We start from the raw sequence: 24,007 nt of genomic DNA on the forward strand, positions 1-24,007 counted from the left end.
TTGATATTACTTTCCCTCTTTACAGCCCTGCTACACCACTGTTAAAAAACAAGGCAAGTCATACAAGGATATAAGAAAAAATTCCAAGAATTATGAGGACAAGAAAGGATTACTTGATGATGGTGAAGATATCTGAGCAACTACTGAAAATGTTATCTGGGACAATGTTGTGGTCCAGAGAAATTATTTCTGGTGGGCTCATGACAGCCAGTCACAGGCACTGGGGTAGATATCATGTGATATAAGGGACATCTGAACATACTGAACACCAATAGAAGGCTTGGAGTGATATGATCCTTCCCATTACATGCATGATCACAGACATGAAATACCTCACTACCTAATGAGAGATGACACTTTTTATATGATTTCGTTTTTGCTTTATCAAAAAATAAATAAAAAACTGTTAGTGTCATTGGTGTAGAAAGGATGAACTCTGAGTTATCTTTAGCATGATATTTCTACACTTGGGCAAATTTGAGTGAAATTCTATCCATGATGCCTTGTTCCCAGTGAGAACAAGGCATCAGATAGATAATTATAAATAAGTTGCCAAGTTTGCCAACAGTTTTGGATGATTTTGCCTGGATTTGGAAGCCTTAGCTTGTATTTTATCTGAGGATTTTAAATGATACAAAGATAGTGCAAATAGAAGTCCACCCTCAACTGGAAATATAAGAAAGTTTTCACACAAATGAAGCACCATTAATAGTGTGTACATAGTGATGATAGAGTATCATCTACAACACTTAGCAGTTTGACATATACATTTTAAATGTATTCAAAAAATATCCAGCCTTAGGCCAAGGTACAAAAGGTGCCTTATTTTTTGGGGATTGTAACTCAAATGTTCTTCGATGTGCATCTTGTGTTACCTCACACTTTGGTCTATTGGTCCTTCCATTGCTTGAAACATTTCTATAAGTCATGTTCTGGATTGGCTACCTGGTGCAGTGTTGTATTTTTAATTATGCATCCTCAAGTTTCAAATGGTGGCAACTTAAGCTTCCAGAGCAGCCAGATATCATAAGGAACCAAGTCTGGAGAGCAAGAAATCTGGCAAACCTGAGGAATTTTATGTTTAGCCAAGAAATTGTGCATTAGGTGTAAAGAATTTCGCACCAGAAACCAGACATCTGAGCAGCAAAGAACTGGCAGCTGCCTTATGACAATATGCCAGTCTATTCTTCACATCTAATACAGAATATTGTGGCCATGCACTAAATTTCTTTCCAGACCTGGTTCCTTGTAATATCTGGCTGTTCCTTAGGCTGAAGATAACACTGAAAATGTCTCTGTTTGAGGTTCAAGGAGAGATAATATTGAGCATGAAGATACACCTGGTAGCAATTCCAGGAGTGGAAGCACTGATGGTGTGAGTGAGTCACAAAGAGGCAACTTTAAAGGACATTAAGAGACAGACCCTAAGCTACTGTTTGTTTCCTTACCTGAGGTCTGATATAAAAATAACTGACTTGGTATATAGGTATATTTAAAAACATTATTTGTTTATTTTTTTGTTTTTATCTATCCATCCTTGTATACCTAAAACCTGTTCCTAAGAATTCCCTTAAGGGAATGGCTGTGATATGAGTTTTATAAGCCTGCAGCCATTTTTTTTAATTGACAAAAATTTTAATGAATGCACAGGAAGAAAAGATAAATTGAAAAACCTCTAACTCGTTGCTCGATAAATTACTTTTTTTGTCAGATAATGAGATAGGTATCTTCTGGAGTCCATAATTCTAAAATTGAAACATAAATTGCAAATTAATTAATTATACAAAGTTTAAGATTTACATTTGACAGTGATATCACTTAAGGCAGTTATATTTTCATGCCATAGTATAGCAAATACAAATTAAAGTTTTGTAAGAACCTAAACAGTGTGTGAATTGAATTAGTTAAATTAGTAGTGTTCATGGGTTTCACCAAAACTTTCAACTGAAGACAAAATAGGATTATTAATTTTGATTGACTAACACTGCCTTTTAAATATTTATTTTCAGAGATACATTACACACATTACTGAAACCATTAAAGCATTTCGAAGTTCATAAGATAATGTGATATTATATGAAATATTTTTTTGCAGCCATGGTGTGAATTTCAATTTTCAAGTGCAATAACAAAAAAATATCTTAGTTTCTTTAGTTCTTCAAGTAAAGTTATGTGACAGTGCATTAGCTTCTAGGAGACAAAGTAAAATTAGTAAAGATATGTGATTGCTTGATTTCTTTATTATTATTATTATTATTATTATTATTATTATTATTATTATTATTATTTTAACATTTCATTAGCTCATGCTATTTGGCTATTAATCAAAGTAAACAAAATAACTTCATAACTTGTGTATAGGAGACTGCTTTGTCATGGTATGGTATTCTTGGTTGTGGATATCAAGTAGTTAATTTTCTTCTTTAATTACTTGGAAGTTGCTTTCATTATTTTCTTCAGTTAGGAAATTTATTCTCATTGCATTGTAAAATACCACATGATAAAATATAAAGTACCTATGCATCACATTCATGAATACTGTTGTACATAAGCAAGGCTAAAGAAACATCATAATGGCTGTGATATAGCTTGTAAGAATTATAATGTTGCACATATGATTTTTGCAGTTACTTATGTTAAGCTTTAATGAGAATGTGACTTCTGAAAGAAGTCTGGAATGATAACATGTCGTATGTGTAAGAAGACTTACACAATAAATTGGTAAAAGGTGTGTGCATTGTCGTAAATATTTTTTGTAAGCTAGTCTGTTGAAATATTTAAAAACCTTGATGTTAGATTTTGGATATGAACAACCATTATTTATTTTTTATTTATGATATGTCTTCTTGTATACTAGCCAAGTTTGTCACATGTCATATTATTTATTTAATTTTATTTATTGTTTTTTTTATTTATTTATTTTTATTGTTATTTTTTAGGTTTTGGAAATTTTAATAGCATGCTGAACATTAATGTGTATTATTTTTCTTTTTATTTATATATGTTATATTTTGATAGGAACAAGTGTTCCAGCTGTACACATTTGTTTCATGAAGCCAACAGTTTATAATCTGGGATGTATATATTTTTAAGCCGAATGCCAGCTTTTGTTATTAGAAACTATTGTTGCATTTATAAACTGACACAAGAAGCTCTGATATCATTGTTATCATATATCACAAGTGCCACAAGCTTACTTAAATTGAAAACAGAATGAATCTCAAAATGGTAATGAATTTTGTGAATTGCTGATTTCACATGCAGAAATGGAAATGAAAAATTAGGCATCAGTTTGCCAGTTTATTGTGTTCTTTGAAGTTTGATATGCATTTGGTTTACTTTGTTTAGCACTGCAATCTACTTTTTTTCCAAGTTACCATTGATTTGAGAGGTCAGTCAAATTAAAAACATGAGTTGGTGTATAATTGGAAGCAGATATTTTATGCCTTTTTAAAAGCAGAAACATTTCTTGAGAATGACTTAAGTGATTTTAAATTGGGAAACTGATATTGTTCTTAAGATACCTTCAGATGTGATATTTCCATTAAGAATGACATTGATGTTATGACTTGTTACCAATTTAGTAGATTGAAATAAAAAAAAATAAAAAAATTATAGGAACAGCAAGTTAAGCTGCAAGAGGTCTGCAGCAGGCTTACACCTGACCATGCTTGTATCCACTGTAAATTTATCTAATCTTTTGAAGCTCCCTATTAACTCCACTGACAACATAAATACTTATTTAAGTCTTTTCCAGTCATTCACCACTATTTAAGAAGCAGTTTGTCATGCTATGACTACTACTACAAGCAGCTACTTTAAGATGTGTGCAAAATGTAATCTATGCGAAGAAATTTATAAAGAATATGTTATTGGAGCACTTTTCATACAGATAGAAATTCAAAGTACATTAATGTCACAAGGCTTCATTCTTATTATTATGGTGGTAATAAAATTAGAAACTACAGCTTTGTAATCAACATAGAAATAAATGGCCAGAATTTTAGTGCAATCATTAAAGAAGGCAGCTGATTGCATCCCTGTTGCAGTTGTCAGCTATTGATATTATTTATTTGGCTATTTAGATAGTGCTATTTTCTAGTTATTTTTACTTCTGTACACAAACATCACAGATCGTGTGTTTGATCACCATGTGCAACACTGAATGAAATCTTTATCCTCTGTTCTGAGGGATTGAAAAAGGAAGGTGGGTTCCTTTCCTTCTCATTACACCTGTGTAGGTTGGAAGGTCCCAAGATATGCAAGGTATTCATACATTGGACTGGTTTATGTGTGTTTTGTGACCATATTCGGAGTGGTAAGAAAATGATTACTTAACAATTTTATCCTAATTTTATGGGGATATCCATGTTCCAAAGATTCCTGCAATTTTATAATCTTTATGTAAAATTGGCACTTAATTTTAGATATTCTCTTATGAGTATTATGAGATCAGCTGCAACAGAATTATTTTGCTAAAAAGATTGGGAATGTGGGCTGTTTTTAAGTTAACATTGTATTGTCCAAAATATGACAAGATATATGGCTGATGAAGGAGGTTTATAAGTATAATTTCAGAATGTTGAACTTAAAAAAAATCATTTTGCTATATTCATTATTTGGAGAAAGGTATTTGTGTTTTATGATTTTATTGAGGGTGATCTAAATTTTGCCTTGAAATTTTAAAAAAGCAAAAAAGTTCATGTAATGTTCAACACAGCATATGCAAAAAATGTACTCTCAGGAAAACCATTATTAAAACCTATAAATGGCTTTCAAGTACTAACAACCTGTATGGTCCAGTGCTTCACAGAATGTAAGAGAAAATAGTAGACTGCACTGCTCACAGAAAACAATTTAGAAGCAAGAAAAGCCGCCAGATAAAAACCTCTTTTATAATTTTTCACTTCAAAATTTTGATAAAGTCAAAAATTTTGTAGTTTTATTTTGTTCACACAGTGGATTTCAACATTTCTATGTTGAATGGTGTTAATTTTATTCCAAAATTTGATACTCCCTAAGATCAAAACAGCAGGCAGGCAATTTGCAACATATATGTGGAAGCTATCCACCTGGTCAGTGTGGAGAGCTCAATTAACCTGATTGAGTTTTGAATACTAGAAATAAACTTTTGAATATTCAAGAAAATAATCCAACCTAAGATACCAAGTTCATCTTGCTTGAAGCTTTGTTACCTGGATCTGCATTGCCAGAGGTCGCCTCTTGCTATACATTGAAATAAAAGTTTGAGAATTGTTTCTGCAGGCATACTGCTGTAAGGAACTCTATGATATTTGAGACTACAAATGGCACCAAGTGTAAGGGCCTCGTATACTGGAAAGATACCCAGTACTTCAATAATGGATGATGAATTTATCAAAATCTAATTACACAAGTAGAAGTTAGTTAGTCACTAAGACAAGCAAAAGTAGGTAGATGCTGGACTACTGGGCAAAATTAGTTATGGGTTAATGTTTCATTTGGAATATGTTGCCCCTTGTTCCCAGTTAATGACTATATGTAATAGTTTTGTTCAATATGATATGCTCATTAATGTAATCATATGGACATGTATCCTGGCACTTAAATAATTTACTATTTGTAAAGGCCATTGTTGACAGTCATATTTTATACAACAGGTTAAGGTTCATGTTAAGGAAATTTAGTGACTTTCAAAATATACAAAATGTTAAATCTTGAAAATGGCAAAACAATTTAACTTAAAAAATTGCAGACTTGATTGAGCATATGCAAGATCTATTCATGTTAAAATATCCATGATGACATTTTATGTATAATCTAGTTTTTGAAGAGAAAAATTTTAGTGGAAAATATTCAATACAACTCCTTGAAGGGTGGCCAGACACTATGGTGCAATCCTTGGTGATATTGTTATGTTGTTGGTTGTACTCAAAGCACTTTTATAACTTTCCACATTGAAATACAAACAAGTATGCGAAGTTGTGAGGAAAAGTATTTCTAGATGGAAGGTTACAATAATGCATTGAGTAAGTTATCTTACCTCACTCATCCCAAGAAAGGATAGTGATATTTTTGTAAGCAGATGTAGTGGTTTTACATTTTTCAGGTATTGTGATCTCAAGTGGACGCTTAGATGGGTCACTTGTTTGATCTTGTAAGTTATTGTTAAAGGTCTCAAGTGGACACCTAGATGGGTCACTTGATGAACTAGTCATTGTATGCAGGCTGAAGTAGACACCAAGATGGGTCACTTTGCACGCCTGTTAGTCTCTGTGGGATTCTCTGCACATGCTCTTTAGGTGAGAGATGTGCATTAAATCAGTTGTTAGCACATAGATGAAATAAGAACAGATCAACATGTAACTGTTCTAAAGACAACAGCTGTCCATTGTCTACTCTGTGGGGATTGCATTAAATTATAATAATGTGGTGTCCTGTTTTTGTGGTTTGCAATTATTAAGATATTCTTCATCTAAACATCCAACATATGATTTAAATTTAGGATGTAGTTGTGTTAAAATGTTTCTTAGCATTGTACTTCTTGTTTTGCCCAACAATTACGGTTAAATTACCTTTCATGGCCAGCTTACAAAATCAACCACCTGTAGACAAAGTGATTGTGCCATCCAAGTTAAAAACATATATGTTCAGTGCCAAACAACTCCAGAACTCTCACTTATGTGAGCATCACATTGCACAAACTGGCAACCTGCCAGTCTGAAAAATTGGCCAGGAGAAAATAACTTCATGGCAACTTAGGTTAGTCTCTCATATAATAATGTATTCAGTGTTTGATTTTTTTTTTTTAGTTTTGTTTTAAAATATTCCACAAAGTTACTGTGTGACACCTGGAAAATCTACAAGCCATGATGACATAGTATGAGTGACAGAGTTTTATAAGAAAGTTGAAACATAAAAAATAAGCTGTATAATTAATGCCCATGATAAGTTTGTGAGTATGTTGGTCAAGAAATGGCAGAATGAGGGATGCCAGGATGTGGCTTACCACAAACATGGTGGTAGACCTCCCCAAAAAGTTTGACAACACTTTGCATGCTATCAAAAGACAGTTAAATGTAAAATGATGATTAAACAAAAACTTTTTCATGGTGGTTCATCATCATGTTTGTGGTGAGGCCACATCCTTGCATCTCTTATCATGCCATTTCTTAGCTAACGCACACAGTCTTTTCATTGGCATTAGTTATACTAATTTTTCTATTTGTTTCCCCATTCTTATGAAACTAACTCATACTATGCTGTCATGATTTGTATATCTTTCAGGCATTGTACAGTAACTGTAGAACATAATGTTTAAAAAACAAACACAATCGTTTTGTTAGCCAAAACAATGATGTCACAAAAGAATTCATGTCAATATGTCAAAACTCAATCCATCATCCTGTACTTTTACAAACATCTGAGAGACTAACTTAAGTTACCATGTATTTATTTTCTTCCAGTTGACTTTTTTAGACTGAGAAGGAGCAACTTGCCAGTTTGTGCAATGTGACACTCATATTAGCAGGATTTCTAAAGTTTTTTGGTGCTGACTGCATCTTCACTTAGGGTTTGTCATTCACCTTTTGGACCTTATTTTTGAACAGAGAATTTGTCAGATGGACCAAAGAATGTATTATTTATTCTCAATTTAAATTATTCTGGTTATGTTCAACCTTGAATGTTCTTTCAGTAGAACAGTATGGGTGCAATATAATGTTGATCTTATCTTGTGTTTTATTTATTCCTGGAAATTAAAAAGGCCAGTAAATGATAATGAATTAATAGATTTAGTCCTTTATTCTGTATACAAATGTTGGAATGCCTCAATCTGAAAAGAAGTAAAAAATATATATGATTATCCACAATTCCATAAACTTGAACTCTAGTTATTATACTAATTGTATCTCTCTAGCTATTATACTAATTGTATCTCTTACTTACTAAAATAAGACTTCCTAACCAGCACTCAGGTATCCAGAAACATCCAGCAAAATCTGGGCTTATGATTCAAAATTCCTGTGTGAAACCTGGTTACTGCTGCCACATCACATGTTTTGATGCTGACTCAAGATCATTTGTACTCAAACACACCTGCTGTGTAAGTTAATTGATAGACACAGGTTGGTCTGGATTTTATCGGTACAATTTTTTTTGCTCTATTTACCTCATTTTCCCTTTTTCTCAAGGAGGAAGACTGATGAAGTAGATACAGTATGTAAATGTGTGTAGTGCATATAACAAATATGAATAAAGAACTATGTACAATAAGATTAACTACAAGCAGAAGTGCCTGCAAACCATTGCTACACCTGTGCTCTGTATTCACATCAGCCTCTGATAAGAACTTTTAATCGGATGTATTTCTCAGTGTACAGCATCTTTAAGAACATGTTGAACTAAGTAACTTTAACATGTTGAACTAAGTAACTTTATTAACTTATTTATTTATTAATTTTTTCTTTTTTATATTTCACATCAGTAAGTCTCAAGCATCTGGAATTTATGCTTATACATGGCACTTCCAAATTTCCAAATTACCACTGGTGCCAGTTAGTCAAAGTTTTCATCTATATCCTGCCTATGAACTTTAGTGGTCTATGATAAATGATGTAACACGGTAAATATATAAAAAAAAAAATATAAGCAAAAAATAAAAATGCATTGGTTAATTGCACATGCAAAGTTCCTGCTTATTGATATTTTTCTATCTAGAGTGCACACACATGTATAAAAAGTAAAAATGCATTGGTTAACTGCACATGCAAAGTTCCTGCTTATTGTTATTTTTCTATCTAGAGTGCACACATATGTATGACTTTTGACCTTGTTCTAATCCTAGAAGAAATTATAATGTGAGATTTTCCCATAAGCACCATAGAAACAACTATAGGCTAAGTGAGAGCACCATAGATATCCTGTGTACTGAAAATTATACCACATAGTACCACTATGAGAAGTAAACTGATAACATGACTACACTGGCATGTGGTCTGGCAGCTCGTGTGCCAGGTAGAAATGAAAACAGGGAGAAACTTGGAATTGAATTATGCATGGAACAGGAAGTGGTGGTTGGGAAAACAATGTTTAAGTACATTTATATGTATACATGGATGAGGCAAGTAAGTGGGACAGTGGTAGACAGAGCAATTAATAATGGACTATGAGAGTATGTCAAGGAGCATGATGAAATGGTTGTTAGATGTGAGGTGTGGAGAGGGATGGTATGTCAGACCACTTCCTGGTCAAGTGGAAGATGAGAGTTGACACATGGATAAAGGCTTTGCAAGAGGGTAAGAATGTGAGTTCTGAAAATGAGGGAGTTTGGAGAAGAGGGAGAAGGCTGCATAGTACCAGGAAAAGATTGCAAAAGAATGGAATTAAATGAAGGATCAGGAAGTGGCAGTGTCTCAAAAGTGTAGTCATAAGTTGTTTGCAGCAGATGTGTGGGTTGAGATGAGTTATAGGTGGTGTGAGGAAGATGAGTGGTGGTGAGTGAGTGGTGGTGTGAGGAGATTTGTGTGGCTGTACAGGAAAAGAAGCATGCTTATGAAATCTGGATGCAAAAGACGGATTGGGAGTTTTACAACAAATATTGAGAGAAGATTAACCAAACAAAGAGAGTAGGTAGTATGTGATGCAAAGATTAGGCAGATGAGAGGTGAGTGTAGTAAGTAGACAGAAAATGTTCTGGAAAGAAGTAAAGACAACAAGGAAAGAAACATCTGGGTATGAAGAGACTGAAGGCAGGTGATAGAACAATGCTGAATGAGGAAGATACAATCTGCAAAAGATGGGCTGAATATTTTGAAGAATTGTTAAATTGCTGGAGTCGGTGAAGGAAATAGTCAACACATTAAGGGAGTTAAAACAACATACCAATTAAAAGGGAGGAAGTATGAGAGACTGTGAGGGAAATGAGGACAAGGAAAGCTGTGGGTTTGGATGGATGTACTGTAGTGCTTGAAAATTGGTGGGAAGACCATTATACGGTGGTTGTTAAGGTTAATGAATTTGTGGTTTATTGCTGGTAAGGTGCCATAAGATTGGACAAGTACAAATATAGTCCCCTTATATAAAAGAACAGGGAATTGACAGGAATGCTCTAACTATAGGGGAACAAGTTAGCTAAATGTAGCAGTAAAGGTGTATGGTGTGGTGGTAATGAGGAGGATATGAGAAGGAACAGAAAATGCTGTCCAAGAGGAAAAGAAGGTTTTAGAAGGGGAAGAACTTGTGTAAACCAGATATTTGCAATAAGGCAACTGTGAGTTTTTATGGAAAAGGAAAGGAAGTGGTGTTAATGGGCTTGGAGAAAGCACATGGTAGAACTGATAAATAAGGACTGTGAGATGTTCTAAAAAATATACAGAGTTGGAGGCTGGTTGCTGGAAGGAGTGAAGAATTTCTATGTAAATAGCAGGGCATGTGTGGGAGTTGGTGATGGTGTAAGTGAATTCTTCCCACTAGGAGTATCTTTGCATCAGGGTTGTGTAATGTGCTGTATAGTGCTGAAACATAAGAGAAGAAATGGTAATGAAAACATATAATGAAAACAAAGTGTTTGAGGGTTATATGTGATGAACACAGAGCCAGAATAAGAAATGGAGGCAAAAAGATTAAATAAGATGATCCATGAGTGGGGTTTAGTGACGGAGACACACGGAAACCACCATGAAATGAGGTGAATAGGTGGTCAGCGAGGTAGCAGCACTTGCATCAGTGCTTCACAATGTTTACTGTACTTGCTAGCATTGGTGTGACACAGTATGCAGTATAAGTAAGCAAGCGAGAATTCGTTGCTACTCATTCTGCTGTAGTTGCAATCTGCCTTAACCACCCTTGGTGTGTGCAGATGGCACTCATACACATAGGTGTGTCCTGATACATATACTCCTCCTCCTCTCTACTGATGAGAAATGTTGCGGCATTAACTGTGGCTCCTTGCGGCAGTGCATATGGTGATGTTTGCCAAAGTGATCACCCTTCAATGCAGGGACCCCTCTTATTTACTTGTGATGGTTACTCAACTCTGTGATTGATCATCTGTACCATAGTGCAAACGGTCTCCCTGACTTCTCGACGGATGCAACTTCTATCAAGAGGTTGGTTGGAATGGAGCACAACCATTGAAGTAGGCAAAGGTGCTGTTCTTGTTGGTTTGAGCTGCCAGATTCAAATAACAAGCAATATTAGCCTATCTATACTAGTCTAGACTAACTAGAATGATTTTTTTCCCCTTAGTGAGAAGGGACACAGTGTCAAAGACCAATGCTCTCTGATGCTTGGCACTACTCAAGGTAGTATGCAGCAGCAAACCACCTCCAATATTATGTTCTTATGTTCACACTCACACATTTCTATAACTGGCTGGACTGCCACACTGCTGCATCATAGCAAATGTGAGGACTAGACACATTCACACAGTTCTAGGCCATGCGGCCAGAATGAATACGTATTTTCAGTGTTTTCACTACTCTGAGTTTCATGACCCTTCAGTTTAGCACTATGCCTTGGAAAGAAAGCAAGTGTGAAACTTGAGAGGGTACTGTACATTCACAAATTTGCCAGGCCTGTTTCCTGTTTCATGATGTTTGTTTTTTTCATTTACATTAAGTAGTTACACTTTCAGTGTATCTGAAAACATTCTCTGGCACACCAGGCACACTATCTAAATCTTTCTAGACATATCAGGAGGTATATTACAATATATGACAATATATTACAATATGACCTTGGTTAATCTGGGAAAACAGCTAAACTGGGATGGCTCTTGAATCAAGGATGCCAAAGCATTTATGTTCAACCTGTAGTAGTTGCACACTGCACTAATGATAGGGAAGGTCATCTGTTTGAACTGAACTTATGGGAAGCATGATCACCTTCCTGAGTCAGGTGGTGGGGGAAATGGTCCATATCCTGGACTTTCTGCTTCCCACTAATAGCAGTCAGTTGAGGTTTATTTACATTTGTACACATAGTTTTTTTTACATAAAAGTCAAGGCTCTTATGTTATATTCCTTTTAGCTAAGCTTAAAATTATTCTCTTGAGGGGAACATCTGGTTGGGACAAAAAAAAAAAAAAAAAAAAAAAAAAAAAAAAAAAAAAAAAAAAAAAAAAACTGAACTGAAAAATATGACCTATTGTAAAAAAATACATATGGTAGGCATACACATTCCCTATTTTTTCACAAAGATTTAAGGTAAAATACTTTCCATTTAAATCCCATTTAAAGGTTCCATACTCAGCCACGTGCCTTTGTTTACATCAGTAGCGTGTATCTTTTTTCCCACAAAACTATGAAATATTGGCAAAATCTTTTGATTTTTTGGGGTGAACAAGATATAAAGGGAGGGATGAGTGGTGTTCTCAGCTCAGTGCCTTGCTAGGCTCTCAGTCTCAGTAGCTTGCCAGCCTTAGTTGAGCGAGGACATGTATCACTTCCTTGGAGGTACCACACAACTATCTTGTCCCATTTCCCACATTTCTGAGGATGTCCAGGCATGCAAAGTTGATATGAAAGTGGTGACTTTTGAGGAAAACCTGGCAATAATGAAGAGCATGGCAGCTCTGAAACATCTGGGCTGCAGCAAGATAATACCATGGGTTAAGAACCAAGAGCCACTCAAGCAAATAATATCACCTTTCAAAGTATTTTTCTACCATACAGACATGAAGGAATGATGTAACAACACAGACAATGTAATAATAAAGTGTAGTGATGACATATTAATATAAGAATGATGAGTAATACAAATGTTGAGCCTGTATCTCAAAACATTTCTGCTAACGTACATGCCTAAAACTCAGCCATTTTTTTGGATTCCCATCAAACCTTCAGGATTATTAGAGTAGACTAAAATATACAAACATACATGCTTATTATTTTAAATTAACTATTATGTATATAAAAAAAAAATGTTCATGGAGTCAAAATTTGCCTAAGTTGAAAGATGAGAAATCTTTTTCTTAAATTCAACAATAAGAATAAAAATTTCAAACATACTCACTTAAAAATCAACAGTGTACCTACACCTATGGCACAATGCCACATAAAAAAAACACAAGTTTTTTGAGCTTTGGGATTTTGAAAAGGCATCTTATTTTTTTTTAATTAAAAAAAAAACAAATAAAAAAAAAATAAATAAATAAAAAAAATCAATCAATAAAATAAAGGTACAAGAGTGTTATAAATGCTTTGCCCTACCACTGTGCAAAATTTTGTGTATGACAAATAAACAGAATGGCAAAAACTGAACATAGCCCTTAAAATAATAATAATAATAATAATAATAATAATAATAATAATAATAATAATAATAATAATAATAATAATAATAATAATAATAATAATATTAATAATAATATAATAATTATAAAAATAATAAAAATAATAACAAGAACAAGAACAACTACAACAACAACAACAACAATAATTAACAATACCTATAACAGCTTTCCTAATTTCATAAATGCACATTTCATAACTCTCTATAGCAAAGCTATACTAAATGTTAGCAAGACCCAGGCAGTTAGCACTAAGTGTTATAGGTATTAGTCTTTTTTTTTTTATGTAGGCTTGTAATATTTCAATTTCATGTACTTTTGGTATGCATAAATAAAAAAGATGAGTATAAATTACAGAAAACTAGAAGAAAGGATGACATAACAGTTAAATCAACCAATGCTTTATAAATAAAGCTTTCACAGGTTGTCTTACCTTACTCACACTTCACACACACACATCTGCTGAGGATTCTCTCATCTCTCATACGTATATTCCAACCCAAAGCAGCAGGAAGAGAATTCCAAATCCCATGAATACTGAAGCGACAAGGGCTATCAGGCATTCCTGAAAAATAATAAATAAAATAAAATAAAATAAAATAAAATAAAATAAAATAGAAATGAATAAATAAATAAATAAAATAAAATAAATAAATAAACCAATTAAAAATAATAATATATAAATAAATTAAAAATTAAGAAAGTATCCTATACTAATTTACTCAAAGATCTTGAAAACTAAATTCATGCTTATGTAAGACATGTAATGTAAGACAAGAAGTATGAAATGCCACTGACGTTTACAAGAAATTCAATTACATAAGAGTTTTCATGAAAGTACAGCCCATTGATTTAACCATCGAATGACATAATGGACTTAATAGCCACCAACATAATGTTACAAGAATTAATGTATATGGGATGGGGATTCAAGGTCTTTGGCTGCTATTACTGAGGCCCAATGCATGACTGATTACTATTGGCTGTGCATGCTAAATTTTGTTAGTGAAACTTTGTTTCTCATCAAATGTTTTAATCTGCTGTACAGCTTCTTCTACCTGTCTCAACTACAAATTTTGTCATATTTATTATGAAATAATTTTTCTTTTCCCAATCTTCCCAGGCATTTATCCTGTTTATACTACTACATTGCATCTTCATAAAATATAATTATCTAAACATTTTTTGTTACTGTCACTGTATTTCACCTGTAGCCCCAATTACTGTCAATGCACATAAGTAATAAGAATGCACTGTTAAACACACCTTAAAGAAGTCACGGGTGAGCTTTGTGGACGTGACTTCATAAACAAAGAACCAGGCCGTGAAGAACACCCCAATGCTCATCAGCACAAGGGTGAGGTGAGGGTAGATGGCCGGATTCACCGGAGACACATATCTTGACATAGATTCCAGTCCAACCTAAAATATATCATTATGAACGAATTAAAAAATAATAAATAATTGGTAGTAACACTAATGTTTTGGTGAGCACGTGTTGAGTTCACACAAGTCACCAGTACATTGTCATCTAGCCTTCTACTCTGTACAATGATATAAGTATGATTAGGAAGTTATTTAGTGGTGCTAGGTTGATTTGTAAGTGCTCTTACATTATGCCCAGCTTCTTTATCCTCAAAAAGTTCTAGAAATTATCAAGACTCCCTTTTCTCTCCTTTGTAATGAAACTAAGATTCATCTTAAAAGTTCTTTGGAAGAAAGAACATAAAAAAATAAGGCTACAAAAGAAGTCAAGATACTGACTAATACATGCTATTTTCCCTCAAATTCCAGGCATCAACATGACAGGTGCTATTGTACAAGTGTGTTGATACAAAAGTAGCAGTCACCTCTGTTTACCCAAGTTTGCTCTGTCCCAATCAGAAATTTTAGAAAGATCAGAAGACAGGTGTTCTGTGGCTTCCCTGCATGAGCGATTTAATTCCTAAAGGGTTGGACATCTAAGAAGACATGGGAAAATGTAGTAGTATCATTGACATATTTATGATAGGACATTAAGTTTAGCTTAAAAGATCATGAATAATAGATTAATAAGTATAAATAATAGAAGAGAGTGGGTGACGGAACAGAGCCTTGAGAAATGGCACTGTTAAAAGACTTGGGAGGAGAGGAGTGTCTGTCTGACACAGCACCAATAGAATGTTCAGAAAGTAAAATTGTGATAAATTTACAGAGAGTAGTTTATGGAAGCTGTATGAGAGCAGTTTGGAAATTAAAGCACTTTGCTTCACTCTATCAAATGTTTTTGATATGTCTAAGGCAACAGCAAAAGCTTCATCAAAATCCCTAAAAAAGGATAAGCAAGACTCAATAAGGAAGGCCTGAAGATCACCAAAAGAGGAGCCACGACGGAACCCACACTGGAGATTGTGAAGTGGTAGATGTTTAAGAGTCTTCCTGTTGAGGATAGATTCAAAACTCTAGAGAGACAGCAAATTAAAGCAATAGGATGATAGCTCAAGGGATTAGAGCAGTCATCCTTTTAAGGAACAGGCTGAATGAAGGCAAACTTCCACCAGGAAGGAAAGGTAAATGTTGATAGACAGAGTTGGATGAGTTTGACTAGACAAGCATGGAGGCACAATTTTGGGGAACAATAGGAAGGATCCCATTAGGTCCATAAGCCTTCCAAGGGAAGAACAAGTTCTGAATCATCCAAGGCAGAGTTTTAAGCAAAGCTTTGAGCAGAGTTTAGCTTTGAAGATAGATGAGATGGCTCTGGTACCATCAGGTTGAAATAAAGGAGGAAAAGTTATTGGAGATATTTTTTGGCTGGGTGCCAGAGGTCATGAAGGGAGTTAGATCTATAAAGATTGACATTTTCTATTGAACAAGGAATTCTTGACTAACTGGAGGTCAGCCCTTCACTTATTCTGGGCAGAAATTTAAAGTGCAAGAGTTTCAGGTGATGGAAAGCTCATCTCATTTCATGGACTGGCTCTCTATTGTGTATAGCACAAGAAGGCTGAGTTACACCAGGGTTTGGGAGGTTTAGGGTGAGAGTGAGACATTGTAATATATGACCATTCCTATTATGGAGTACAGAGTGAGTGGGTAGCATATGACTCTCACCTTCAAATTTTTCTGAATGAAATTTAACATCATTAAGACTTTCCCTTAAATCAATTAAAAAAAGAGTATTAAATGTGAAGAATGTAAATCATAATTACCTACTATAATGAATATGAGAAATTCAATTACAAATACTTTTGCAGAATTCTCAAATGCTTCTGAATGTTTTTCCTTGTAGATGAGTATGAAATGTTGTTGCTAGATCCATCCTTTTATGACGCTTCACCCAGCATACACACACACACACACACACACACACACACACACACACACACACACACACACACACACACACACACACACACACACACACACACACACACACACAAACTTTGGTCACCGAGAAGGGGTTGTGGAAAGGTGCATATGACAATCTACATAAAAAAAAAACTAACGTTATATGAAGAGAAATCAATGGAATATGAAGGTAAAGTGGAAGAATTAAATGTAAAACAGGAAAATGGGAAGAAAGACCAAGAGGAAGAAAAGATTGATTTTAGGAAAATTGTGGAGGAACAAACCAAAGCAAATGACACAAAGCTAACAGAAAAAGTTGTTCAAGTTATAAAACTGAAAGAAAAATTGATGAGAGACAGTGGATAAGAAAAAACTGTTGTGATATTTGGCCTGATGGAAGGATGTACACCTTAGTGGACTAAAAGAGAAAAGAAGGGAAAGAGATGTGTGGAAAAATTAGTTGACATTGCAAGAAAAAGAGCTGACTGGAGAGACTGAAGAAATTAAAAGATTAGGTAGATACGCTGAGGGTGGACAGCGTCCTATGAAAATAAGGTTTAGGTCACAAGTGGTAGCTGAAGAAACACTGAGTAAATCCTGGAAATTGGCCATGGTGGAAGAATACAAACAAGTGTGGATAAAAAAAGATAGAACCAGAGAAGAGAGAGATACTATAAATGAACTAAGAAAAGAAGCAAATGGAAAAAAAAAACGAAAAACTATCAGAGGTGGAGAAAAAACTTCTTTTGGAGGGTCATGAACATGAGGTTGAAAAAGTGGTACAGGAGGGAAGTAAATGCGGAAGGGGAAGACTAAAAGTAGCATACACGAACATAAAAGACTAATGTCGGCAGTGTTGGAACTAGGAGACTATTTAAAAGAGGAGAAACCGGACATCACTGGAATCGTTGAAACTAAATTGGCAAGTGAAGGGGATATATTAAATATTGAAGGAAAATACCTCTGGATGAGAAATAGAAAGAATAAACGGGGAGGAGGTGTGATGCTTCTAGTTAGGAAGGATTTATTAGTGGAATCTGTCACATATGGGGTGGAGGAGGCAGAAGTATTGACAATAAGCTTAAGACAGAATATGGGATGATACCGTAATGTTGTGGTGACATGTTCCCCCCTATTCCAACTCTTGGAGAGAGAATGAATGTAAGAAAATGTTTGAGGACACAAGGACATGTTTAGCAGAGCTGCTTGAGGAAAATGATGATATACTCCTGAAGGGGGACTTTAACTGTGAAGAGATATCTTGGGAAAATTGGACCACAGAAGGCCGTGAGTCATGGGGGAGCAAGCTATTAGACCTGGCTATTGAAAATTTCCTGAAACAGTGGGTTACAGATGACACAAGATTTAGGGGAAATGAAGCACCTTCAAGGCTCGATCTAATTATCACCAAGGAACAAGAAATAGTAGAAAACCTTAAATTCATAAACCCAATAGGAAAAGTGATCATGTGCTGATTCAGTTCAGAGTTAGGGATAATAATTTCAGTATAAGGAAAGAGGACCACAGAAGAGAATGGATAAACTACAGCAAGACTAACGTTTGACAACTTAGGAAGTATTTCAGCGAAGTGAATTGGAACATATTTATTCAAAAGAGGGTCAGAAAAAAGTGGACAGCTTTCCTGGACATTTATAATAAGGGAGTAGAGAAATGGGTACCCAAAAGATCAACAGAGAACCTTTTCAAAAATTATTGGTACAATAGATGTGCAACAGTTAGATTGGAGATAGAAAAAGCATGGGACAAGTGGAAGAAGAACAAAAGACTGGACCTGTGGAAAATTATACATGGAAGAGGAACGAATATGTCAAAACTCGCAGAGATGAGCAGAAAAATTTTGAAAAGAATGTTGTGGAGTAATGTAAAAAAACAAAATTATTTAATAAATTCATCAATGGAAAATTAAAGAGCAAAGATGAAATAAGCATGGTAAAAGCTGGAGAAGAGACAGTGGATGACCCAAAAGAGGTACCTGAAGTGTTTAACAGATACTTCCACTCTGTGTTTACTAGGAAAAATGATCTCAGAGGTGAGAGGACAGCGTTAGAAAAAGGGACCGACCTAAAGGAGATTAAAACATCAGTAAAAGAAGTAAAGAATATGTTGGAAGACCTGCATGTAAGGAAAGCAATGGGTCCTGATGGTGTATCGAGTTGGATTTTAAAAGAGTGTAGCTCACAATTAGCCTCAGTGCTGCACAATATAATTAGCACCACCCTGGTAAAAGGTAGAGTACCCATAGATTGGAAACAGGCAGATATTACCCCAATTCACAAGACCGGAAGTAAAGAAGATCCATTAAATTATAGACCTGTATCGCTCACAAGTGTGGTGGTGAAGATTTGTGAAAAGATTATCAAGAACAGATGGGTGAAATACCTAGAAGACAACAGTACAATAACAGAGAAACAGTTTGGCTTCAGAAAAGGAAGGTCTTGTGTAACAAATTTGATAAGTTTCTACTCAAGAGTAATAGATATAGTGCAAGAGAGAGATGGATGGGCTGACTGCATATACTTAGATCTGAGAAAAGCATCTGATAAAGTTCCACACAGAAAACCAACATGGAAATTGGAAAAAATTGGAGGACTTGGTGGATCACTGTGAAAATGGATGACTGACTTTTTGACAAACAGAAAAATGAGGACAGTAATTAAAGGCAGCAAGTCGAACTAGAGAATGGTAATAAATGGAGTCCTGCAAAGTTTGGTACTTGCACCTAACATATTCACAGTTTATGTAAATGATATAACAGAAGATGTAGAAAGTTACATGAACATTTTTGCTGATGACACTAAAGATTATGAGGAAAGTAGCAAATGAAGAGGACTGCATTGGTTTAAATCAGGACTTAATTAAGATTAATGAATGGTCATTGAGTTGGAACATGGAGTTAATGCTAAAAAATGTAGTGTGATGAGGTTTGGAAAAAGTGAGAAAACCAGTTGGCAACTATTACTTAGGAAATGAGGAAATCTCTATAAGATCAGAAGAAAAAGACCTAGGAGTAGTTATTACTGATAATTTGTCACTTGGGAAGCACATAAACAATATTATAGGAAAACAATCTGCTGAGAAACATCAAGATAGCATTCTCCTATATTGATGAAGATATGATAAAAAAAACTGATAACAACAATGATATGTCCAAGATTTGATAGCAATAAATAGAATATTGGAAGGAATGGAAAAGCTAAACAGAAAAGGCCTTATGATACCAAATATGAGACACAAGAGGAAATGGAAGGAAATTGAAAAGGAGTGTTTGCAGAAGAGCATCAAGAAACATAGCTTCCCCCACAGAAGTATAACAGTGTGGAATGAACTTAAGGATGAGACTGTGTGTGTAAAGACAATTCATAAATTTAAAGGAAATCTAGATAAAAGTTGATATGGAGACAGGATGGCACGTGCCTAATATGGCTCTTGTCCTGTATTTCACAACTAGGTAAAAACACACACACACACACACACACACACACACACACACACACACACACACATAAATCACCTTGGAAAATGCAATTATGTGTATTGTGGCAGGTGTTGGGCAAACACAAGATGGAAAAAAGATAAAAAATCCATAAATAAGCATTTTACAACATAAATATCATAGAAGAAATGTGTCTTAGAACTGGCTGTATACATAAGTAATAATGTACAATACCATTTGCCATCCTGACTGGACAGTTCCAAAACAATTACCAAGTCTGTGTAGAGATGACTTACAAAATAATATGCTGCACAGGGTCTTGTTGTCCTGCTTTGTTTGGAGGTTACCCTTGCAATGTTGGGAGGTCAGCCTTGTAATATTGGGAGATCAGCCTTGTAATGTTGGGAGGTCAGCCTTGTAATGTTGGGAGGTCAGCCTTGTAATGTTGGGAGGTTAGCCTTGTAATGTTGGGAGGTCAGCCTTGTAATGTTGGGAGGTTAGCCTTGTAATGTTGGGAGGTCAGCCTTGTAAGGTTGGGAGGTTAGCCTTGTAATGTTGGGAGGTCAGCCTTGTAATGTTGGGAGGTTAGCCTTGTAATGTTGGGAGGTTAGCCTTGTAATGCTGGGAGGTTAGCATTGTAATGTTGGGAGGTCAGCCTTGTAATGTTGGGAGGTCAGCCTTGTAATGTTGGGAGGTTAGCCTTGTAATGTTGGGAGATCAGCCTTGTAATGTTGGGAGGTTAGCCTTGTAATGTTGGGAGGTCAGCCTTGTAATGTTGGGAGGTTAGCCTTGTAATGTTGGGAGGTTAGCCTTGTAATGTTGGGAGGTTAGCCTTGTAAATGTTGGGAGGTTAGCTTTGTAATGTTGGGAGGTTAGCCTTGTAATGTTGGGAGGTCAGCCTTGTAAGGTTGGGAGGTTAGCCTTGTAATGTTGGGAGGTCAGCCTTGTAATGTTGGGAGGTCAGCCTTGTAATGTTGGGAGGTTAGCCTTGTAATGTTGGGAGGTTAGCCTTGTAATGCTGGGAGGTTAGCATTGTAATGTTGGGAGGTCAGCCTTGTAATGCTGGGAGGAGGTTAGCCTTGCAGGACTAATGTTTGGTTAAGTTAAGATCAGGGGTCCACGGAATGGTTTTTAAGTGGCTCATGAGGTTACAAGTGATTTTTCAATAATACATTATAATTGTTACAGTTGAGGAAACTACTGAACTACCAAGGCAAAACATAACATTAACATTTACCTATTATTTATGTGACAATTTATCTTGTATAAAGTTCCTCAGAATAATGCTCTTTTATTGCTAAATTTTATGAAAGAATCATTACAAATCTGCTCAATGAAACCAAATAATAAAGTCTTGGTAAACCAACATGACCGGCAAAATGAAATGTAGACTTCACGAGTCAATATGTGATTATTGAGGCACTGAGGGCCCTTGAGATCATAACCAAGGGCATTATTGGCCGAGTTTGACACAACTGGTTTAGATCAATTTACTTAATGGCAAAGTAAATATTGACTATGGCTTAAGAAGAAACGCATTACTGGAAGAAAATGAAAACAAATCTGTCTGAAAATAATCAGAATTTTTTCTTTTTTCGTGAATTTCGGCCAAATCGGCAGACTTTTCAAAACACACACACACACACACACACACACACACACACATTCTGCCCTGAAATAAGGGTGGTGTTTCAGAATTATCTCGATAGTATTATCCCGATAAACTCCAGGCTGTGAAATGCTAAGAGGCACTTTCCTTATGCTGTGGCTGACTACACCTAGTAGTAGATGCTGTAGCTGCTGTGTGTGGGGCTACATCATCTGTCATTTCGTGTTACCAGCAAGTTTAATGTGCAATTTTTTTTTTTTTTCCTTTTTTTACATGTGTTCATCTTCCCAAGACACCACTCTCCTCAGCAACACACGCACAGTTACAAGTGAATTAAGCATCAATTGAAGTGCTTTGCTAGTCTGCTACAACCCAAGCAACATCCTAACAACAGGACATAAATGTCAGCGGCCACTTACCATGTTCCCGGTGTTTTGACGAGCTGAACCAATGACGTCCCGCCACCTTGGCCTGCCAGCAAATCCTGCATCGCCACTTGATCTTAGTCTTGATGTTACTGGCGACTTTATTGGTTTGCTTCTAATAAGTCAGAAGTGAAGAAAAAAATAATAAAGAAAATAAATAAGATAAAATTAATTCAAATAGAAAAAAAATGAGAAGGAAAAATACATTCAAATTCTACATCTAGCACACCACATTCTGTCCAGCAACTCCTTCACTGCCTCAAACATAATTTCATTCGTTTCTCTGCACGTTCCCAACAGTATTATCATCAATTCCCGGACTGTTTTCTACATTATTTCATCCCTATTATACCCAAACTCAGAATCACTAGCATAATCCGGTCTGTCTCATACCTCATATTATTCTTGATCTGAAGGCATGGTTGACAAGTCCAGAAGTAATATTGAAGTTATATTTAGCGCTGGTTAGGCCTCATCTACATTATGTATGGCCCCCATATTACAGGAAGGATGTGCATAGGTCTATTACAATCAGTACAAAGGATCGATTGATTGATTAATAGGTTTATTGTTGAATATAGAAGTGCAGCAAAGGAGGAGTGCGGAGCCTGCTGATATTCAGCAATGAGAGGAACTCCATAAGGTAGTTTTACAGTGTGTGGCCCCTTGGTGCAGCATACAATGTATGTACAGCAGACACATTACTAACTTCCCACAAATACCTATAGCCCAACCTGAGATGAACTTTGTCTCCCTAATTGTAATCAGTGTTCTGGGAGACACTTGCATAGTGAAGGGAGCTAGGATTGCCACTGTGACGGCAATGCACCAACTGAGCGCTCGTATTACTATTTACATAGTCCTTAAGTGTACTCTAACATAACTCAAGGTGTACTCTGAGACAGGGTCCACTATGTCGTCCTGAACGGCATACTGGGCCAGGCTGTTTGCCTTTTCATTTAAGTGGATGCCCACATGAGAAGGCACCCAGGTGAAGTGGACTGTCAGTCTCTCTTCCTTGTCCAATCTCCTTGACTCGCATAAAACAACACACACACACACACACACACACATAGAGAGAGAGAGAGAGAGAGAGAGAGAGAGAGAGAGAGAGAGAGAGAGAGAGAGAGAGAGAGAGAGAGCAACATATACAATTAACAGATCAAAGAATGCCACCATAACACACGCGGGCAGGCGCACACTGCGGGGTGACATTGCAGGTGAGATGAAGCGAGTGGAGCTGCGGGACAACAGTTGAGAGGAGTGACTGGTGCAGGGACACGGCACCTGTTTTGAATAGAGGGATGCAGGAGGTGGAGGTGGGGTGGTGGTCGCGCTTATTCTCTCTCTCTCACACATACGTGAGGACAGTCTTTTCCACTTCTTGGATTCCTCTCCTACTTTTTTTTTTTTAATCCTTTTCCTTTTTTCTTTTTTTTCCATATACGATCATCCCTCATCTTTTTTCATTCCATTTTTTTTTTTCAGGTTTTAGAAAATGACGAGCAAGCAGTGAATACGTAGATTGGTTATGTCACCCACCTCGAGATTGATGCTGGAAGAGGGGCGGTCCGTGGGTGAAGCTTATCTATCTATCTATCTATCTATCTATCTATCTATCTATCTATCTATCTATCTATCTATATATATATATATATATATATATATATATATATATATATATATATATATATATATATATATATATATATATATATATATATATATATAAGAAAAAAAAAGGAGTTTTTAGTTCTTGAAGTGGATGTAAACTGTGAGGCTTGGAAACAGATAAACAGATAAACAGATAGATAAACACACACTTCTCTTCATAATACATATTGATGATATGCCACGTGTAAACCCCAAATTATTTACTGGTCTTAAAATATTGAAAGAGAGAGAAAGGAACTATGGTA

The 24,007-nt window shown here is 35.5% G+C and overlaps 2 protein-coding genes across 6 annotated transcripts in view; one reads left to right on the plus strand and one right to left on the minus strand.

Annotated features, from left to right (window-relative positions):
• LOC135101243 (protein cueball-like) overlaps positions 1-7,710 on the plus strand; it is a 50,671-nt gene extending 42,961 nt beyond the window's left edge. For all 5 annotated transcript variants that reach the window (XM_064004927.1, XM_064004924.1, XM_064004925.1 and 2 more), the window contains one exon: positions 26-7,710. In XM_064004927.1, coding sequence (XP_063860997.1) covers positions 26-45 — 20 coding nt within the window. In that variant the 3' untranslated portion in view covers positions 46-7,710. The remainder of the gene's footprint in view (positions 1-25) is intronic.
• Positions 7,711-7,767: 57 nt separating this feature from the next.
• LOC135101244 (uncharacterized) lies at positions 7,768-23,462 on the minus strand. Its single transcript, XM_064004930.1, has 5 exons — positions 23,275-23,462; positions 22,083-22,203; positions 14,537-14,692; positions 13,704-13,835; positions 7,768-7,813 (listed from the first exon to the last, which is right to left on the minus strand). The coding sequence occupies exons 1-4, from the start codon at positions 23,445-23,447 to the stop codon at positions 13,752-13,754; spliced, it is 534 nt and encodes a 177-aa protein (XP_063861000.1). The 5' UTR covers positions 23,448-23,462; the 3' UTR covers positions 7,768-7,813; positions 13,704-13,751.
• Positions 23,463-24,007: the final 545 nt, after the last annotated feature.

This window comes from Scylla paramamosain, chromosome 6 (assembly GCF_035594125.1).
Source record: "Scylla paramamosain isolate STU-SP2022 chromosome 6, ASM3559412v1, whole genome shotgun sequence".
Lineage (NCBI taxonomy): Eukaryota > Metazoa > Arthropoda > Malacostraca > Decapoda > Portunidae > Scylla > Scylla paramamosain.

What these genes read in the sequence shown, in the direction of transcription:
- LOC135101244 (XM_064004930.1), bottom strand. Translation starts at nt 23,447, where the DNA reads ATGTGTGAGAGAGAGAGAATAAGCGCGACCACCACCCCACCTCCACCT. An exon ending in CGCAGTGTGCGCCTGCCCGC is followed by an intron (nt 22,204 to 23,274) that starts GTGTGTTATGGT and finishes CTGACTTATTAG; the next exon opens with AAGCAAACCAATAAAGTCGC. An exon ending in GTCAAAACACCGGGAACATG is followed by an intron (nt 14,693 to 22,082) that starts GTAAGTGGCCGC and finishes GATATATTTTAG; the next exon opens with GTTGGACTGGAATCTATGTC.